Source organism: Mesoplodon densirostris, chromosome 10, assembly GCF_025265405.1.
Source record: "Mesoplodon densirostris isolate mMesDen1 chromosome 10, mMesDen1 primary haplotype, whole genome shotgun sequence".
Taxonomy (NCBI): domain Eukaryota; kingdom Metazoa; phylum Chordata; class Mammalia; order Artiodactyla; family Ziphiidae; genus Mesoplodon; species Mesoplodon densirostris.
Window position 1 is genome coordinate 109,241,226 of NC_082670.1, and position 21,022 is coordinate 109,262,247.

The 21,022-nt window shown below is 49.0% G+C and overlaps 1 protein-coding gene across 1 annotated transcript in view; it reads right to left on the reverse strand.

The window, feature by feature from the left end:
* Positions 1-13,920: 13,920 nt before the first annotated feature.
* KBTBD12 (kelch repeat and BTB domain containing 12) overlaps positions 13,921-21,022 on the reverse strand; it is a 40,692-nt gene continuing 33,590 nt past the window's right edge. Inside the window, exons 5-7 of the mRNA XM_060111512.1 lie at positions 14,470-14,651; positions 14,273-14,360; positions 13,921-13,934 (exon numbers count right to left, since the gene is read on the reverse strand). Of these exons, the coding sequence (XP_059967495.1) occupies positions 13,921-13,934; positions 14,273-14,360; positions 14,470-14,651 (284 nt within the window). The remainder of the gene's footprint in view (positions 13,935-14,272; positions 14,361-14,469; positions 14,652-21,022) is intronic.

Consider the following 21,022-nt stretch of genomic DNA (forward strand, 5'->3'; position numbering starts at 1 on the left):
AATTCAAATGACTGCAGGAGGCGGGCAGGAACTTCAGTGAAGTGACCCAGGTGTGGCATCGCTTGATATGCATTCCTCACCTAAAAAAAAAGTAAGCACGACTACTGTCATAGGGCTGCTTCTGAGATGCAGCCCCATCTTGCCATCCAGGACCAGTTCTTAATCTCTTCTGGAGTTTTGACCAGAAGCAGAAACTGGCAGCCCTTGGACTCAATTCAGCAGGTAGATCAGAGCTGATATTTAGCCCATATGCACCCTGCACGATACTGATGGTGAAAATATTGAAATGCTTCATGATAAATAGTATCATAGTAACTGTACAGTCACAATTAGCTAATACAAATTTTCATATCAACTCAGGTTTGTACTGACAGTTTTAGGACGTTAGTACCATAGAAAAGGCCTTCTGTTGTAGCCACATCTGAGGAACATCTTGTGTCACTGAAGCAACGGTGGCTAAGTTGCATGTGTTAACAAAACAAATTGCTTTAGGAGAATCACTAAAAATAATTTTGTTAGCATAGTGTAATTCTTTTGAATTACACTAGTAGGCGTGCAGTGTATTTATACTTATACACTTAAGATTTTATTATAAATATTAAGAACAAATACTAAAGTGAAGAGGCAACAAAATCTGGATACATTTTTAATAGTTTCATATATAATAAATGTGAGTCTTGTTAATCTGCAAAACAAAGAAGGAATTATAGTAGTAGTAAGTCCCAGCCTGGAACTTGTTTTGATACTGTGCAAGAATCTGCACAAAATAAAACTTGTATTAAATACATTTTATTACATAAAATCTGTATTTCTGGAGTGAAAAATGACGATTTTTTTCAACCAGGAATTTGTGTTAGCGCTAATGACAAATTTTGGCTGCAAATAGTGCTCAGAAGTTATGTGTTAAAAGATCAAAGTGCTAAACATGTATATTTCATCAGGATGCTGTTAAAACGTATGGTTCAAGTGAAAAAAAATTTGTGGTCATTAATGAGGAAGAAATTTAAAATATAATCAGTTTCATACATTAAGCATTTGGAAACTTAAAACTCCCAAAATGTCATCAAAGTGAGGTTAAAGCAGTCAAAAAGATACAGAGGAACTGTCGGAATTTTTAGCACTGTATAATTGAGCATTTCCATGAAAATATTTAGTAGAACTTCTAAAGGAATAGTATTGATATGAGGGTGGGTACTATGGACTCACTTGTTACAAAACAGATGTATCTAATGAGAAAGCAACTTTTTGGAAAACAAAGCAGTGCATTTTAAATCATCTTCAAGGAAGTTTCATTTGCTTCACATAAAAGTGTTTTAATAATTTGCTTAAAATACAAATTTCAATATTTTGAAGATAATGGTTTTTGTTGATCTTATGACACTGGGAGTTGCATTTAATACAGTGTATTGAGCTTTGTTGGTGGGAAAAAATATATATATATTCAGTGGAAAGATACTTTTGTAAAAATATCATTGCAATATTTTACAACTTTGTAAAGGTCATTGGATTTTGTACAAAAAGTGCCAGTGTAATAATGCTAGGAAGAGTCTGGAGTTTCAGCCAAAAGTTTAGAAAACAATTTGGACTTTTTAATTTGTCACTAAGTGATCAAATTTAATTTTGGATAAAGCAATACAAGATTTAAGTTAAGTAATTCTCATGTTTTTCTCAGTAAATTGTATTTCTTGCCATGCATCAAATAAATACCAGAAAGAACTGCAAATTAAGTACTGGAAATTGCACCTTGATGGACAGCTTGAAGTGCGAGAGCAGCAGAAGCAGTTTGGAAATCAGTAAGTTCTGTGTGTTCACTGTGATAGAAGCTGAAGTGCAGAGGTTAGCCATCGGAGAATATAACTTTAAGAGTGTTGGCTTTAATCAAAGATGTTTTAATGGAAATATCAATATTTTAGCTTTATGAGGAAAATATCATAATTATTAGAGCTGACATTATTTCAGTGGACTCTGGAATGATTGAACATTATCTGTAACATAATGTTCAATCATAATGTAATGATTGAACAATACTTGTAAATTACTGTAGTCTGGTTAGGTTTCTATAACAGAACACCACAGACTGGGTGACTTCTAAACAACAGAAATTTATTTCTCATAGTTCTGGAGGCTGGGAGGTCAGGGCGCCAGCACGCCTGGGTTCTGGTGAGAGCCCTCTTGCAGGTTGCAGACCGCAGACCGCTCGTGGCAGACAGCAGAGCAGAGGAAGCAAGCTCTCTTGGGACGCTTACAAGGGCTCTAATCCTCATGACTTCCACCCTTATAGCCTCATCTAACCCTCATTACCTCCCAAAGGCCCCACCTCCTAAAATTATCACATCGTGGGGGTAGGGGGGTAAGGCTTTAACATGAATTTTGGAGAGACACAACATTTGTTTATGTTTACATAACATAAACAAGTAAAGGAAACTTTGAAACGGAAGATACAGATATGAAAACAAAATAAGTACACTGAAACAAAATGAAGTATCAGTTCCAAGAGAAAAACTATTGGATTGTCTAATCAATAATATAAAAAGGGTTTTGATGGAAAAATGAATGAACTTTTCAATTGAATCCTGAGATTTGGCTAACTGGTTTGTGAAGCTCCATGGATTGAGGTTGAACACAGTAGCAAATTCAAGAAGTGATTTTTGTGACTTAGTTGTAATAGAAATATTGAATATATAAAAGTCTCAGACTGTTTGACTTTCCTGGAGGTTCTCTGGAAGACCCCACTTGCAACGTTGTCTTTATTTGACCTGACTTGGAGCTCAGAGTTCATCCAGTGTAAAAAGTCTTTTCCCCAGGACATTTCTCAAAAACATGTAGAGGCAGTTGTTTAACTTCACAGCTGCCTGAGGCAGTGAATAATACTTAGGACAAACAACAGGCTAGCCAAAAAGCTGAAAGGAAAAACTGGGGAATGGGCATCCAGGGCAGCTTTGAGAAGCTCCAAAACATCCTGCTCTTCTAGAAGGCCACACGCACAGGTAGAGGAGTCACGTGCCTAAGGCTGTGACATGCTCGGGAAAGCCCTGGGAAGGCCCTGAGCTCTCATCAGGCCAACCTCCAGGCTCCCCACATCAGGAAGTGAAGGCTTAGGCAGAGTTGTCCAGTGCTGGGCCCCTCAGCACACACTGGGAGACTTGCTGGGCCCAGGGGCTTAGGAAATGCCTGTCTAATCACTAGCTGACCACTAAGCTATCTCTGCAGGGACTTCAGTGGTCACATGTGCCTTTACAGAATCAGTTCAGATAAATCATGAAATGAACAGCAACAAAAATAAAAGCAAACCTTGGGGAGGAGAGAGAATCTGATTTCCAGAGTTGTTACATTATATTGCTTAGAATACCCAGTTTTCAACAAAATATTATGAAACATGCAAAAAAAGAAAAAGAAAAGAGAATATGGTCCATACACAGGAAACAAAAGCAATCCATAGAAACTGTTCCTAAGGATGTGCAGACGTTGGACTTACTAGACAGAGACTTTAAGTCAGCTGTTTTAAATAAGCACAGAGTTAAAGTAAAGCATGTCTAGAGAATTAAAGTGTGAGAACACTGTCTCACCAAATAGAAAATATCAATAAAGATAAATTATAAACATAGGAATTTGGGAGTAAAAAAATATAATGGGTGGAAAATTCACTAGAGGGCTCAACAGCAGATTTCACTAGGCAGGGGAAAGAATCAGGCCTTCAGGATCAATTGAGTTTACCTAGAGGAAAAGAAAAGAGAGCAAACTAAACCCAAAGCAAACAGGAAGTATACGACAATTGCTAGTATTGGTGAGCATGAGACCTACAAAAGGGGCTCAGTTTGGTGCAGTAGATAGTCTTTCTTGAAGGGGATCATGAGGTGTATTTTATATACACTTAGATTCCCATTATCCCAATAATAACAACAAAGTGTGTTATTGGTCATGGGCTAAACTCTGGACTCTAGAACATTCTGCTGGGATGTCTATTATTGGTAGCAGTTATATTGCAAATAGTCCTTCGAGTTGTGTGCAGTTACCTTCTTTGTCCTCTTTGTAAGACCTTCATTCCTTCCTAAGAAACCACATTTAAAGTCCAAATGGGTTCAATCTGATTTATATAAAAGCAAATCATTACTAACAGATTACTCACTGCACCTTACTGTAATCTAGTCACGTACATAATTTTATTTTTTACAACATGACAGTTAAGTCCTGTTGGTCTAGGAATACAGTTACTAGAAAATATTCTTCCATGTTGAGTGATAGATGGAGTGTTTCTGCAGGAGTGACCTATACTTCCAAAGCTCTTTTGATGAACCTGGGGCCAACTTGTATGTGTCTTCTCGGGGTTCAACTTGGATGGACAAAGAAGCTAGATGGCGGACATGACCAACAGAACAGTCAATGAAGATTGACTAAGACAGCAGTTAAAAACAGTATCACCAGTAGGGGTTGAGGGTAGCAGTTGAGGTGGCAGATTCAGGCCCAGTTCGCAATTAAGCTCATGAAATGCAAGATTTGGTTGAGCAATTGAACTGCAGGACGGATGGAGATTCTGCTGGGCCTTGGGACACCTAGAACCAGAGGCCAAGAGCCACTGTTCCTCACCATTGCATGTTTCTGCTCATAAACTTCATTCTTTCCTATTGCATTGTCTTCCTTCATAAAGCAGGAAAAACGGATGTCCATAACTTAGGAGTTTCAAGTTTTCCTGTGGGGCTCACAAGCGCAAATGCTTTCTGGGTTCAGGGGAGTACCATAATTGAGTGAAGGAAGCTGGGTATGCAGTGCGGGGTGGGGGGCACCATGGCAAAACCCCAAATTCAGCCTTTGGATTTTTCCAAAGAGCCCTGGCATCTGTGTTCAGGTTTCCAGCCTGCATCTCCTCAGGACTGCCCCGCCTAGGACAGTGGGAGTGCACCTGAAAGCCTGCGCCCAGTCGTGGTCTGGAAGTGTCTTCTCAGCCACAGTGGCCGCTGCGTGCACAGCGAGGCCGGAGGACATCAGGTGTAGCCAGGCTTTAGGTCTCACCAGCAAGGAGGCAGAAGGAGAGGGTGCAGCGATGTTTTCTCACTGGTAGGAAGATGGGGGCGATTCCCTCCTTCTGATTAGAAAATAATTCAGGGCATTACAGAACATGAGAAGATACGTAAATGGACAGACAAGTGCTGGAAAAGCTCCGTAATCTCCCATCTGGAGAGAGTGTTGGTCGGTTTCCTTTTTGTTCCTTACCTACTTTTAATATAACTGTGCCGCGTATCATTTTGTATATTGCTTTTATATCAAATCATTTTTGATTTTGAAATATTTTAATATTTAAATAAGTATTCTAGGTATGATGTATTGTTTTCCTATTAACATTTTTTTCCATAAACCTCATTCTAATATTATATTCATGGGAGGTACATCCAGGGAGGCACCACGGTGTTCTGTAACGATTTCCCTGAAGTTAGGGGTTTAGATTGTTCACTGTTTTTTTCCTATTATAAATCACACTGGGCTGAATATCTTCATGACTAAAATGTTGCCTACATATCCTATTATTTACTCTGGATAGAATTCCAAAAGTGGGAATTTCCGGGTGGGTCAAAAGCAATAAACATTTTTAAAGTTCTTGGTGTGTATTGCCTTGTTTCTGAAGGTGGACTGTATCTATTTTGACTCACAGTATTTGGCAAATGATATTTTAAACCTGAAAGGCCCACGTTCTCAGGTGGGTTGAAAGAGGGCTGTGTGCAGGCATCTTTGGATCCAGGCTGACTTGGCCTGCAGGAACAGCTCCTGGACCTTCTAGAATGTTCCCACCCTTCCCCGCAGCTGCCTCCTTGTGCTTGGGGGCCTCCTTGTGCTTGGGGCCTGTGGTTTTCTGCAGGATGGTGTCGCTGCCAACTGATGCCGGCCCAGAAGCCCATGCGCTGTCAGTGTTACCGACCCTTTCGAGTTGGTCCCCGGCAAGTGTCCTCCTGCCCCGAATCATGGGAGCCGGCAAAATGAGAGCGAGCTCAGTTCAGAAGCAAAGGAAAGCTTTAACCTTTGACCAAAGAATGAAGGGGGGCGGCTCACCCCCCCCGGGCCACGCTCTCCCTGAAAGGCCGCTGCGGCGCTGCTTTATAGGTTCCTGTAGTTCTCGCGGGACTGGCGCAGATCGCGGGATCTGTGCTCCCGCGCCGTCTCTGCCGGCGGCCATTTCCCAGGAGGAGCTCTGACGTGAGGTTCCCAGTGTGAGGCCTCTGCACGTGGCGTCCTGTGAGCGAGTGAAACTCGACTAAGCACAAAGGAAAAAGAAAAGGTTAGACTTTATTTTATTACCCCAATTCTCTCATTTCGCGGGAACTGGGCGGCAGTTGCGGACTGCGGCCTGGGGCAGCCCAGAGCCCCCTGGCACTCTGCTGACTGCCGGGTGCACAGGGGCTGCTCTGAGCACCTTCCAGGCCTCACAGCCTCCGCAGACCAGTGGGTCCCACGTTTCTTCTCTGCTCCCAGCACCTCCTGCAGGGACGCTTGGCCGGTTCCCTTCAGGGGAGGGGCTGGGCTCCGCGGGCCTCCAGCCCCAGGGGAGGGGACCCCCGAGGCGCCGGGCTGAGCCTCCTGTATGTGCGCTGCCCCTCCTCTGCCCCGTTACCTCTGAGAAAGCAGGTCAGCCGCCTGCCTTCATGCTCGGGCTTCGAGCAAAGGGCGCCGGGGGCTGCTCGGCAGTGTTTGCTGAGTGAATGAGCGCAGCAGTGCTGGGAGTCGCAGGGTTAGAGGGACGCCCGGCGCCCAGGGTCCAGTGTCCCTCCGCCATCCTGAGTGACCAGGGCCGGGGCAGGACGGGAACGGGCCCGGAGGTCAGGCCTGGGGCCGTGGTAGCTGCTGTGTCTTTCCTGTCTCCTTTCCAAGCCCGGCTTCCTCCCCCGAGGAGGTCAGGGCTGCTGCGGGAAGTGGCCAAAGACAAGAGCCAGTGTGTCTGTGTTCTGATGGGCAAGAGGGACTTCGCTGCGACACAAGGGGCTTGAAAGACAGGTGCTCTGGAGCGAGAAAGGGTCTGCTGAGTGCGCTGAGCTCCAGTGTGGCAGGTCCCGGCTGGTCCGTCAGCGGGGACGCCTTCCGTGTGCGAGGCAGGCCTGCATCTTCGTGCTCAGCCCAGGCTGCTTTGAAGAGCATTCTTGTCGAGATTCCCGGCCCCGGCTTTGGAGTCGGAAGGCCCGGCTTCAAACCCAGGTGTCTGATGAGCCCTGGTGCTGCGGGCAGGTAGCTTAACCCGAGTCGTGATCTCCTGAACTGTGTCGCAGGGCTGAGAACTCAGTGAGCAAAAGTGTGTACAGCACTTAGCATGCCGGTGCTTCCTAAAGGGGGGTCCGTCAGTCAGTAATTGACGGTCCCCTTTGTGTTCACAAATCACTCCCCTGAGTTTTGTTAAAAGCAATTCTTTAGGGCTTCCCTGGTGGCGCAGTGGTTGAGAGCCCGCCTGCCGATGCAGGGGACACGGGTTCGTGCCCCGGTCCGGGAGGATCCCACATGCCGCGGAGCGGCTGGGCCCGTGAGCCATGGCTGCTGAGCCTGCGTGTCCGGAGCCTGTGCTCCGTAACGGGAGAGGCCACAACGGTGAGAGGCCCGCGTACCGCAAAACAAAACAAAACAAAACAAAAACCATTCTTTATTAGTAAGAGCCCACTGGAAATTAGTGTGGGTCTAAAAGGACTAAGAAAATTAGTATCTGAGCAAGAAGGGAAAATCAAGTTTGTCCCCTTGCTTCACAAACATTCTCCTTGCCTCGTTTCCTACTGTGTTTAACAGAATCATCAGTTTCCTAATTCCAGACTCAGAAATTTGAACCCATCTCACTGCTCTGTTGTGGTCATCATATCCACATCCAACACCGACCTCCTCCGTGTCTTCTGGCCCATCCCCCGCCATCACCGCCCTTGTTTGGGCACAGCGTCCACTGCCAGGACAAATGCATCACCCAGTAACTGTCCTTCCTCCCTCCTGGGTGGCCCTGTCCAGTCCACCCTCCACAGGCTTCTAAAGGGCTCCTGTCTGTTGCTCACTTGTCCTCCGTGGTGTCTGTGTCACTTACGATGACGTTTGGCTGCTTGTTATGGAAAATCCCAAATAACAGCAGCTCAGACACTTCACTTCTCTAACTTCCAAGGAGTCTGGAAGTGGCCATCCCAGGGCTGCTGCCAGTCTCCGTGGCCTCCGAGGCCCAGGCTCCTCCTGTGTTACTGCTCTGCCACGTGTGACACCTCATAGTGCGACCCAGCTGCTCAAGTGCCAGCCAGACATCCGCATTCCATCCAGCAGCAGGGAGGAAGGGGAAGTCACACTTCCTTCCTTTAAAGACCTTCTTTAGAAGTCGCGCACACAGCTGTACCTGGACTCTCGTCCTTTCTCCTGTCCAGGGCACTGGTTTGTTTCCTTACCCCCATCGCAGGAACACTGCTGTGAGTGTCGGTGAGAGCTGGTGGTGGTGGGGGCGGCGGGGGGGGGCGCTGGCTTGGCCTCCAGGAGGGTGGGTGGGGCCTGAGCCGGTGACGCCACACTGTTCTCCGCAGGGGCTTCTCGGGCCTCTTCAGCACATCCACCGCGGGGCCAGCACAGCGCCCCCAGGACTGCCTCCGCTCCTGCCCACGAGGGCGTGAAGTGGTCCCTCTTCCAGGTGGACTTGCTCTTCCCTGATCCTAGAGGTCGAGCACCTTTCGTGGTTTATTGGCCACTCCAGGCGCCCTTTCTGTGAAATGTGCTCATCTCTTGGCCCGTTTTCCCAGCTGTTTTGCTTACCCGTTCGTAGGCGCAGGCCTTCTTTCTGTCCCCTGTTGTAGACAGCCCTAAGGGACTTTGTCCCAGGTTCTAGCTTCTCCTGAGCCCAGCCATCCGGGTGGTGTCCTGCAGGTGGCTGCCTGGCCCCCAGGGAGGGAGCGTGTCCTGGTGTCAGGGCTCCCGGCTACAGCCTTGTTGCAGGAACACTGTCCGGTCCAGCCACCAGAGGGAGGAGCTGCTTCACTGACTGTGTGTCTCAGCTGCTTGAGGCTCTGGGAGATGCCAGCCCGGGAAGGCGTGGGGGATGGGGGTGGGCAGGCACCCCAGGAGGGGATGGCTGGACCCCAGGATGGTGACCCAGGAGGTGTGGTGATGGTGACCCCGCCCGCTCAGCCTGGCCAGTGCCCTCACACTGCCCACCACGCCCTTCCCCATGTGGGGCCTCAGCACAGGCTGCTCCTGGGTCTGGAATGCCCGTCCTGTTCATCTATCCAGCACGTCCAAGCCCGCCAGTCACCTGCCCTGCGGACTGGCCCCAGGACCACTCCCCCCAGCCCCCCCCCGTGCCAGGCTGCCCCAACAGTTAGTGTCACTTTGCTCAGAGAAGTGAGTCACTTATGTGATGGCTCATGTGTAGTGGTCACCTTACTTCTTTGAATCTGTGGCCCTTGTTAGAGCAGAATGGAGGTCATCCTGCAGGTCATCCTGCAGGTGAGGGGAGCCTTTCTCTCTCACTGTCCCCCACGGGGATGTCATGGGGCCTCCGACAGCGCCTGCATTTACACCTGCTGTTGTACCCCAGTGGCCCTGGCCCTTGGTGTCCACGTGAGATCCCACACAGGCTGTGAACAGATGTGCTTTATGGGCAGTTCTACACGTTAGATGGTGTGTAGGCAGAGCAATGGTTTTCCCCAAACGTGTGCATGCTGACCCACGGAACCTTTCATGGCAAAGGGGAATTAATTGCCAATCAGATGCCCTTAAGATGGGAAGGTGGTCCTGGATATCTGTGTGGGCCAAGCGCCATCTGAGGTCCTCACCCATGGGAGGGGATCAGAAGGGGGGTGTCGGAGGAGATGGGAAGATGGATTGTCAGCTTTGAAGATGGAGGAACAGCCACAAGCCAAGAATCACCAGTGGCCTCTAGAGACTGAAAAGGTCAGGGATGTGGGTTCTTCCCAAAGCCTCCAAGGGGAGAGCATCCTGCCAACGCCCTGACTTGGCTCCCTGAGGCCCTCCGTGTCCCTCCAGGACACCTGGCGGCGATGGGCTGTGCTGCCTGCTTGCCTGGAGAGCTGGGTTCGGACCCCAGCCCCTCACGGGAGGTCACTGCACTGTCCGTGAGGTCTCTTCTCTCCTCCAGGACGTGACCGCGTGGGGAGCAGGGCCGGGCTCCGTAAAAGCGCTCAGAACGTGCTGACCACCTTCCCTCTGAGCAGTCCCTCCACGGCGCGGCGGCCTCTTGCTTTATTCTCGACAACCTGGCAGTGTCTGGTGTGTGCTCAGCGGAGGTGGGGCAGGGGAGAGAGTGGTTCCTTCAGAGCTGGGGGCCGTCAGCTCCGGGCTGGGGCTGCCCCCGCCCCTCCCTGGTCCACGCTCCCAGAGGCTGCAGGTCCTGCACTGGCGCACTTCCCTTTTGGAATGGCGCTCTGCAGACCCACAACACTGGGAAGGCTGAGAAACAAGCCTTCAGTGGGGTTGCCTCCGACCTGAAACGGGTGGCCTTGGTGTGGGAAACCTCATGTTTGGCCTGGAACTGGAGCTTGTTAGCTCTTTCCAACCCGTGTATTTGTCCTGGGCTCCACGGCCGGTGGAGACCGTCCGCCGCTGAGCCTCTGACGCTGCAGGATGGGCACAGCCTGCCAGCGGTGTCCTCTCGGTGCCCCCTGCCCACTCGCTCCCGATGGCCCTCTGCCCAGCTCAGACCCGCCTGCAGGAGACTGGTCTGTTCCCCGACGACGTGGCGGCTACCTGTCCTGTCTCTGTGGCCTGAGGCCACGTACAGCACGGATAGGTAGGCTCCTGAATCCACCCCTAACGCTCCTGAGCTTCCTGAGCTTCCGTAGAGAACCTAAATGCAATGCAGACCCCACCCCCTAAACAGCCCCCAGCCTGGACTTTGGTGTCAGAGCCTAAAGCAAAGAATGGAGTCCCCTTCAAAGAGCAGCTGGAAGAAGGGGACTTCCCTGGTGCTCCAGTGGTTGACTCCGAGCTTCCAATGCAAGGGGTGTGGGTTCAATCTCTGGTCAGGGAACTAAGATCCCACGTGCCACAGGGTGCAGCCAAGAAAATTAAAAAAAAAAAAAAAGAACAGCTGGAGGAAACAACAGAAACATCCACCGCTTGGTGGTTTGTTAAAGAAATTATGCTGCATCGATGATGGAATCCTATGTAGCTGGTAAAAAGGGAGAGTGTATGGAATAGTCTCTCTAAGCACACTATTGAATGAAAGAAGAATGGAATAGAACCATGTTATATATGTTTATATATACGTAAAATGTTATATATGTAAAAATAGAGGAATATGTATGTGTATTCCTTTATAATTTACATATTCCCTTAGCTCACTATTTTTCCTCAAGAAAGTTTGATGGAATACACCAGAAGTTGGCAGACTTTTTCTGAAAGGGCCAGAGGTCTCTACTGCACTTCCAGGGCACTGCTGTTGCAGTGTGAAACCAGTCACAGACAATACGTACACAGTAAGCATAACTGTGTTCCAATAAAATTTATTTACAAAAACAGGTGGTGGGTGGGATATGCAGTAATCAACAACGTCAAAGGTCAGAGAGAAGAGAAATACCCTAGAGATAGCTAAGAAATGGCTCGGGATCGTGAACCATGGGCACTCACCAGGCGTGCACACCTCTCCTCACTGCAAGAACCAAAGCACCTCATCACCAGACGTCCCAGGGACCAGGGCTGAGCCCTCCCCTTTGGCAGAGGTGACATGTGTCATCCCAGGAAAAAGCGACTTTGGCAGAGGAAGGCTGGAGTATCGTTCGGAAGTCTCAGGCTGCAAGTAACTCCAGGCAGCCTGAACAATAAGGAACATTTATCCTAACAGTGAGCGTCTAGCAGGAAGTCCTGTGGCTGGTTCGTTCTGTGGCTCTTCTGTGTCGCCCAGGACCGCGGCCTTCCCATCCCCCATCCCGCCCGGCTCTCTGGACCAGCTGCAGACCGCTCCTCACGGCAGCACAGTCTCTGCAGTTCCAGGGGCCCTGCAGCCTAGAAGAGTCTCAGCAGAAGAGCCCACATCTTCTCCACGTCTGTCAAAGAGCAAGAAGGCCTCTCCCCGAAGCCCCTCCATAGAGCTCCCTTACGTCTCCTTCCCTGAATGGTCCACGTGTTGTGCTAAGCTGACCGCCGGAGATGGGAACGGGATTGCGATGGCCAGTGAGCTGGGAACAAGAAGAGCCGGGGCCCCCCGGCGGGGTGTGCTGGTGCTGGCGGAGGAGTGGGGTGCCTTGACTGTGTACCCCCCAGCTATTCTCTCTCGGTGCTCCAGCAGGGCCTGGGGTGGACAGCGTAGGCCACCCGGTTGGGGCTCTCTCTAAGGACCCCTGGTGGAGGGGGCACCACCCTTTGAAAGATTTTCTGGTCTTTCGGTTTGGCTGACCCTCTGCGCTCTTTGCTCAAACTTCAGGCATCTTCGGCTCTGACTCGCGGCAGCCTGCTGATGCCTCCACCCGGCTGCGCTGGCCCTGCACGGCTCCCACTGCTGTGGGGCTGGTTCAGCTGAGACGCGGGCCCCGCGAGGCCTCCTGCCCACCTGCTGTGTCTGCTGTCACCCTGCTTGATCGAATACACTGGACTGTGGGGGACGGTCTTAAAGGACTTCCTCGCCGGGAGACATGTGGCTGACGCACCAGGGCCGGGCTCCTGGGGTGGCCATGGGGGCCTTCTGTGTGGCCCCATCTCCTTGTCTTGGCTTCCTGGGCTTCCTCCGGTGCTTCAGCCGCCCTGGGAACCGCACCCCCTGCCCCGCCCTTGCCCACCTCACACGTCCTGGCCTCTGGGCCTCGCTCCCGAGGTCCTTGAGGCTGGTCATCCCCGACTCTGGTTCCTGCCCAGAAGTGCTGAGCGTCCCCTCCCCAGATGAAAAGTACATTGAATTGCAGTATGAAAACCAAAATGAAAGCGATCTTCCATCAGTGACATTTTATTTAATACTCATTTTTAGAGCATTTGCTCATTATAAAGTCAATCAGTGAGAATAGTGATGCCTCCTTGACGAGCACAGACTGAGCCGGCGTGACTGGCAGCTGCAGCTTCTGTCAACATCTGGACCACTTCCCCCATGCCCCCTGCTCAGCGCCTAACCATCCTGTCTCACAAGGAACAGAACTAGCAAACAGTCCCAGTTTTACGAGTCCTCCCATGCCACATTGGGACAGCCTTCAGTTAAGGGGATAACGGGGAAATGTTTGAGGCAGAATCTCTCACGCTATCCAGCAGGAGGGCAGAGTTACAAATATGGGTCAGAGGAGCAGCATCCAGGGCCCAAAAGAAACCCTGGTTTATCAGTAGCCCACCTGGACCTGGAGGGGCTGGGGCTTCAGAGCAATCTCAGACCCCATGCACATCTCCCTCTGAAACCCCAAGATGCCACGCCAAGCCCGGGTGTTCTGGGCACTGTGCTTCAGGAGATGCTGATTACGACGATAATGATCATGAAAGTATCAGCAGCTAAAGAACGCTTCCTGTTTTGCGTCTCACAGGCACTGTGCTCAGCGCTTTCTCACTCAATTCTCCACCAACCCTAGGGAGCACTTTCCTTCCCATTCTGCACGGGAGGAGAATAAGGCTTTAGAAAGGCTGGGCTGCCCAGGATCATGCAGCGTGCTAAGAAGCAGAGCTGGGACGAGAGCCTAGATCCCGAACTCAGTGCATCTAGAAAAGTCACGGCCCTCCCACGAGGCCCCCCCCCAACCCCATCCAGGGAAACTGGCAGCTTCCACCGTGGTCACATGGCTGGAGCAGGGGCATTCCCCATGCTGGCCACCCAAAGACCCATGCATGTGCCAGGCACTGCCATGGGCACTTGGGGTACACCTGCAAAGACACAGGTGTGGCCCTGCCTTCTGAGAGTCTAGCCTACGTGGGACAGCCCGCCCTGGGTCTGACTGGTCCTGTTTTGTGGTGGCAGAAGCAGGTTTCCAACTGGCTCCAGCTTCCATGGACCTGTCCCTCCTGCCTGGGTTAGCAGCTGGAACCTGGGGACACGGGGAGCAGTCATGACAGTCACACAGCTCTGCACTGAAGAAAGCGTCTCAGTCTAGGATGGTCTTCCCCTGGGGAAGCTCTAGGGAATTTACTGACCGTTCCTGCTTAAACAAGAGCCTTGTGCCTGTGAAACTCCTGGGAAATTGGTGAAGAATAGCTACCAAAATGCATTCTTTGAATCCACTGGGCTTCCAGAAGCATAGACAGTAAGTAAAATAGATGGATTTCTATGTGTTATTTAAATGTCATCCCTAAATTATATCTTGGGAGTGGCTGTTTTCTGATATGCTCAACTGTGGGTGAAGCAGGCGGAGGGTTCCACCCTTACCCTCCAAGCTTGGGGAAGAAACTGCAAAGCCTGGGTACCAGAGGGTGGACTCTGCACACACCCCCTGCAGTGCCCAGCGCATGCCGCTCTGCACAGGATCGCGATGCATGCAATGCACACGTCCCACACGTGCCGTGGGCTCTCCATCCCTAGTGCCTCCTTGGCAGACACCTTGGGGGTCCCACAGAGACACAGACCTCAGTGCCCCCACTCTCCTCCACTGACTCTGAAGGCGGGGGGATGAGGTCACGGGGGTTCTTCCTCGCCACCAGGCAGACATCATAGCTGTCGTGCATGAGGGCGTTGACGGCCACGACATTCCACTGGTTCTCCCAGGGGTCCAGCTCCAATATCTCTTTGGAGATAACTTCGTGGCGATCTGAAAAACAGCAAAGGAGGAGGACAAAATATCAAATGTCACGCAGTGTTAAATTCAGAGGTCATCACTGCTATTAAACAACTTCCTCTAAAAGGTATTATGCAGCAGAAATTAATTAACAAACAGCCGAATACTGTACTGTGGAAGACACAGTGTTCCTGATGTTTAAGAAACCAAGAAAGGCCACGTGACCACTCACATTCAGGAGTTACTCAGACACAGTGACAGGGCATACTGTTGTCTAAAGCGGAAGGGGTGTTCCAGGGTCGTGTTAGCGATTTATTAAAGATACCAGCAAGGGGGGAGACTGTCCTTAATTCTGCACCTGTGAGAGGAGGTCTCACGACCTCGTGTGAGTCACTGGCCTCCCTGAGCTTACGTTTCCTTAACTGCAGATAGGATGCTGGGACACAGCCAGGGTCCTTGCAGGAGACAGATGGCACAGTCTAACTGGGCAATTTAAGAGAGTTTGGAAAGGTGTGGGCAACATTTAGGAAGACCCACGAGGGATGGCACAGCCCCCAGGACTAAGAGCAGCTGGGCCGTTGCCACCTGGAAGGCCGCAGGGGGAGGGGTGGGAACAGGAACTTGGAGAGGGCAGCTGCCTGGAGCTTAGCCATCCCCAGGGACCCTCCCGGCAACCCCGCAGAGGGGTGGGGAGAACAAATGCCCTTATTCTACCCTTCTTTCTCCCAACAATTCTGGCTAAACCCAGCCAGAGTCCAGAGGGGAAAGGAGCCTGTGAATGCAGCTCACACAGGTCGGCTTTACAGGACACGGAGTAAGATAGAGAAGGGGTGCGTGGGTTGGGAGGGCAGATGGGAGATTTCCAGGCCAGACGACTGTTTCACAACTTTATGATGATAAGAGGAGATAATGTATGGAAAAGTGCCCAGTCCTGGCATATAACAGTCAATACTTGAAAATGGTCTATGTGCGCTTGTAAAGGATGTGGGTTTTATAGTTGTTCATATATGTCCGTTAGGTCACGTTATTCAAATCTTCTACATATTTACTGCTTTTTGTGGGCTTGTTCTGTCTGTTACTCAGAGAGCTGTGTGAAGCTGTCCCACTAAGATTATCGATTTGTCTATTTCTCCTTTTAGTTCTGTCAATTTTTAGTGTACACATTTTGAGTCTGTTATTAAGTAAATACAAATTTTATCATTTATAAATTTATCATTTAATTGACCCTCTTACTCTAGAATAAGTTCCATTAGAATTCTTTTGACTAATATCATAACTAGCAAAAGGTACAATTTTAAAGAACATTCTGATAATCTTTGTCTTTTAACTGGAACATTTCATCTATTTACATTTAATGCAATAACTGATGTATTTTGGTTTAAATCTAACATCCCATTTGTGAACCGTCCTTGTCTCACTCGTTCTTTTCTCCTTTAATGCTGTCTTTTAGACTGAGTGTTTTTTATCATTCCATTTCTTCTCCTCCACTGATTCAGAAATTATAAACCCCATTTGTATTCGTTTTTTTTGGCCACGCTGTGTGGCTTGCAGGATCTTAGTTCCCCAACCAGGGATCGAACCTGAGCCCCGGCAGTGAAGGCACTGTGTCCTAACCACTGGATCTCCTGGGAATTCCCCCCATTTCTATTCTTTTGGTGGGGGTTACCCTAGATTAAAACTTGCACACCCAATTTACCAAGATCTGATTAATCAATACCTTGACCGTCCTCTTGGAAGGCCTTAGAATAGTTTAATTATATTTACTTCCCTCCCAATTTATTAGCCTTTGTTGATGTGCATTTCCTTTCTATCTGTAGACTCTGAAAGGCATTATTATTGTTGTTCTGTATGGTCAATGCTCACAGAATGACCCACGTATTTACACTTGCATTGCTCTTCATTCTTTCCTGCATCTTAGACTTTTCATCAGGGTCAGTTTTCCTTATGCCGAAGTACATACTGTAGGGGAGGGATGTCTTCTTACGGCAAACTCCTTCAGCGTTTGTTGGTCTGAAAATGCCCTTTTTCACCTGCATTTCCTGAATGAACCTTCACTCCAAAAACACCAAAAAATAGTCATAGCTGACACTTACTGTGTGCTTACAGTGGGCCGGCTGCGCTGACCTGTTACGTCACGCCACCCTGTGGGGCAAGCACCAGCTCACCCGTCTTCAGACTAAGGGTTGAGACTCAGAGGACCTGCCTACAGGCACACGGCTAGAAGGGGCAGAGCCGGAACCCCCACCCAGATCTGCGATCCGCAAAGCCTGTGCTCGAGACCACTGAGCCCTTTCGAATGAAGAAGGACGTGGTGGGACTGTGTTTCCTGCAGCTTGTTGATGAGGCAGGAGGAGACAGGCCCTGTGGGACCCAAAGCTTATATGACTTGGGAGGCCCTCTTTAAGGAAAATGTTACAAAATTAGGTATGGAAGTGAGTATTTACTTTTTCCAGCTCTATTGGGGCACAATTGACAAATAAAAATTGTATACATTTAAGGTGCACGGTGTGATGATGATTGAGATGTGCACATGCTGTGAAACCATCACCACAATCAAGCTAATTCACACACCCATCACCCCGCATGGTTACATGTGTGTGTATGTGTATGTGTTGAGAACACTTAGCAAATTTCAGGTATACAATACAGTATTTTTTTTTGTTTTTTTGTGTCCACGTTGTGCGGCTTGCAGGATCTTAGTTCCCTGACCAGAGGCTGAACCTGGGTCATGGCAGTGAAAGCACCGAGTCCTAACCACTGGACCGCCAGGGAATTCCCAGTATTAACTAGAGTCACCAGCCATATATTAGATCCCCAGAACGTCTTCACTTTATAATGGGAGGTCTGTAGCTTTTGACCAATATCTCCCCATTTCCCCCTCCCCCAAGTCCCTGGCAATCACCATTTCTACTCTCTGCGTCTGTGAGTTTGATTATTTTGGATTCCACATGCAAGTGAGATCATATGGTACTTGTTTTTCTGTGTCTGGATTATCTCACTTAGCATGATGTCCTCCAGGTTCATCCTTGTGTGGCAAGTGGCAGGATTTCCTTCTTTTTTGCGCTGAATAATCCATGGAATATAAATATATATACACCACATCTTGCTATCAGCTCCGTCCAATACAACTCTGTGATAAAGGAAATGTTCTGTAATCTGCAGTGTCCAATACAGAAACCACTAGACACATTGGAAGTGTGAGACTGAGGAGCTGATTTTTAACTTTTATTTAATTGTAATTAGCTTAAATTAAAAACTTACGTAGACACGAAGCTCAAAATCTTTTTTTCCTTTAGTTTTGTAAAAAAAAAATCTTTTGGGTCTGTGACTTTCTGAGACAGGTGTCTGAAAGTCCATTCAGTTCTTGAGGATTTATCCATTTGTGGTTTGTGTAGTTTCTGTTTTATATGTCTCTGAGTTGTGTTGTTAAATGCAAAAGGAATCTGCTTGTTGAGTCCGTTAGAGTTCCTGGCGGCACCAGCATACACGAATTTTGTCTGGCTTTAGCAAAGTGGGGATTTACTGAACGGAAGGTAGCTCGGCAGCTTGAGGGCAACTGAGGGGTGTGGGTGGCCCAGTCAGGCTGGGGGCTGCCACTGGCCTTCTCGCTGTGGCTGCTGGCAGGCGTCAGTACTGGAAACCACTATTCCCCGCAGAGCCCTGGCGGCGAGAGGCTGACAGGTCTGTCTGACCCAGGGGCCGCCCATCGAGGGGCAGACGTCCAGGACGACCGTCCTCCTGTTGAGGTGGAGGAGCCTTCTCTGGGTCCTTTACTGCCGGTGTCTTGGAACATGTGTTTTACCACTCCCACACCTGGGTTTCTGTTTCGTTTTGTTTTGGTTTAGCTGGATGAAGGCTTGCAATGTCTTTATTCAAATTAAGGCTGGCTGGGGCTTGTAAAATTTTAGAGTAGGCAGAGTTTTCTTCATTAATTTTGTTTCCTTTTGCTCTTTTCGGTGTTTATTGGGGAGACGTATTTTTTTTAAACGATGTATGCGTATTATCATCTTTCCTAGAAATCTCTAATTTACATGGAATGAAAATTACCGCATTAATGTCAAAGAAGTAAAGAAGGTAATGAGTGAGCTTTCTTGACTGGGAAGGGGAGAGTGTACTGAGTCGTCCCAGACTTGGGTGTGGCCGGGGACTCAGGAAGAAGGCACCCCGGGGATCCGGGCTCCCGCCAGGACCGCCTGACAGGGCACACACGCGGTGGGCCGTCCCGGTGCTCTCCTAAGCTCCCACCCTAACGGAGCTCAGAGAGCGAGCTGTGTACCTACCCGTGTGTGTGAGCCTGGGCTCCTGAAACGTTATCCTCTCACAAGGAAGAAGAAACCGGTGGCTGAATTCAGTGTCAGCTCGTTTCAGTTCAGTTAATTCTCCAAAAACAGACACTTAATGCAACAGCATCTTACTAACTCGAGGAGTCAGGAACTCTCCCTGAGGCCGGCCGCCTCCAGGGGTCAGCAGTTGAAAACGTTATTTTTATACGAAGCAAATAAAGAATTCACGTGAGCGTTTGAAGATGAGAATGCCAAAGACATGCTGTGGGTGTGGCAGACGCCTCAGCTGTAGCCCCACGTGCCATAGGGCTGCTCCCTGTTGTTGGATATACTCCAGTGGACAAACTTGAGAAGCACCACCTTAGTCTAGATCTCATCGTTCAATTCAGTGAGACTGTCAGAAAACTGAAAGCATGGGATATTTTTTAGTCCCTTATAGAGTTTTTTTTTTTCTGACGTGCTCTTTGGTGAAATGCTGACTTGCATTTGATTTATTACAGGAATATTATCGAGGACATTTCCCACTGCCTTATATGAGGCTACGGGGAGAAATTCTCCACGTTTAAAAGCTGTGCCCCTCTAGCAGTGGTTTATTCCCCTCTGAGGGAGGACACTGCAAATCCGTAGCTGGGCGTGTGGTCCTTTCAACTCTGGCCTCTAGAGGGACCAGAGATGAACTGGTGGTCCTCATACAGCCAGTGCATGAGAGTGCTGGCGACTTTACCCCCATCTGGCTTGCTTTTTTTTTCTCTTAAATTTTTCTTAAATTTTATATTGGAGTATAGTTGATTTACAATGTTGTGTTAGTTTCAGGTGCACAGCAAACTGAATCAGTTATACACACACATACATGCCCTCTTTTTTAGATTCTTTTCCCATATAGGTCATTATAGAGTAGTGAGAAGAGTTCCCTGTGCTGTACAGTAGGTCCTTGTTGTTTATCTATTTTATATATAGTGGTGTGTATATGTCTTTATTTTCCCTTCATTCCATTTCCTTATTTTTTTATTTTATTTTTTTTTTTGGCTGCGTTGGGTCTTCGTTGCTGTACACCGGCTTTCTCTAGTTGCGGCGAGCGGGGCTATTCTTCGTTGCAGTGTGCAGGCTTCTCATTGTTGTGGCTTCTCTTGTTGCTGAGCACGGGCTCTAGGCTCGCAGGCTTCAGTAGTTGCGGCACATGGGCTCAGTAGTTGTGGCTCGTGGGCTCTAGAGCACAGGCTCAGTAGTTGTGGTGCAAGGGCTCAGTTGCTCCACGGCATGTGGGATCTTCCAGGACCAGGGCTCGAATCTGTGTCCCCTGCATTAGCAGGCGGATTCTTAACCACTGCACCTCCAGGGAAGCCCCCTGATTTATTTTAATTGCTCTTATTGTGTCGTGTGCCTCTCTATAAGCCATGTCAAGTTCCATTGCATTTTGAATGAATAGGTATGTGAGTCAATCATAAATCATAAAACGGGTTACTGAGCGCAGGCTGACCTGGCCTGTCCAGCTGGTGGGCTTGTCCTCAGGTGGAGGTGTTACCTACCCTCTCTAGTGAGGTGGAGCCAGCGGTCAGCAGAAAGGGTGATATAGCTGCCTCCGACTCAAGCAGGAAGGAGAGGGTGATGAGTGTAACCAAGGCGCGACCGCAGTGAGCACCTCTTAGAGGAGGGACCTGGTTTGGGCAAAACCAGAACCAAAGCCACACGACCGTCTGAGGACGTGCAGTTGCCTCTGCGAACGAGGTTGGGATGGTGGGGAGTCCTTTGCAGCCCCCTGCGGTACATCAGCATACTGTAAAATCACGTGGCACAGAAACAGTCTTCCGCTGTCTGGAAATTCAGTTAGTTAATCAGAGATTTTATATTTTCCACTGATTGAAGGAATGGATGTACAAAACCACTATTGATCAAGGGGTAATTGGCATCCCAAGTAATGACTATAAACAAACTTCTGAGTATTCTGGGCCTTTTTTTTTTCTTCGGCCGTGCCGTGCATTGCACGTGATCTTAGTTCCCTGAACGGGAATCGAACCCCTGCCCCCTGCCCTGGGAACGTGGGGTCTTAACTACTAGACCACCAGGGAATTCCCTGGGCTTATTTATAAGAAACATAGAATGTGTTTTACCCTTCGAGATTCA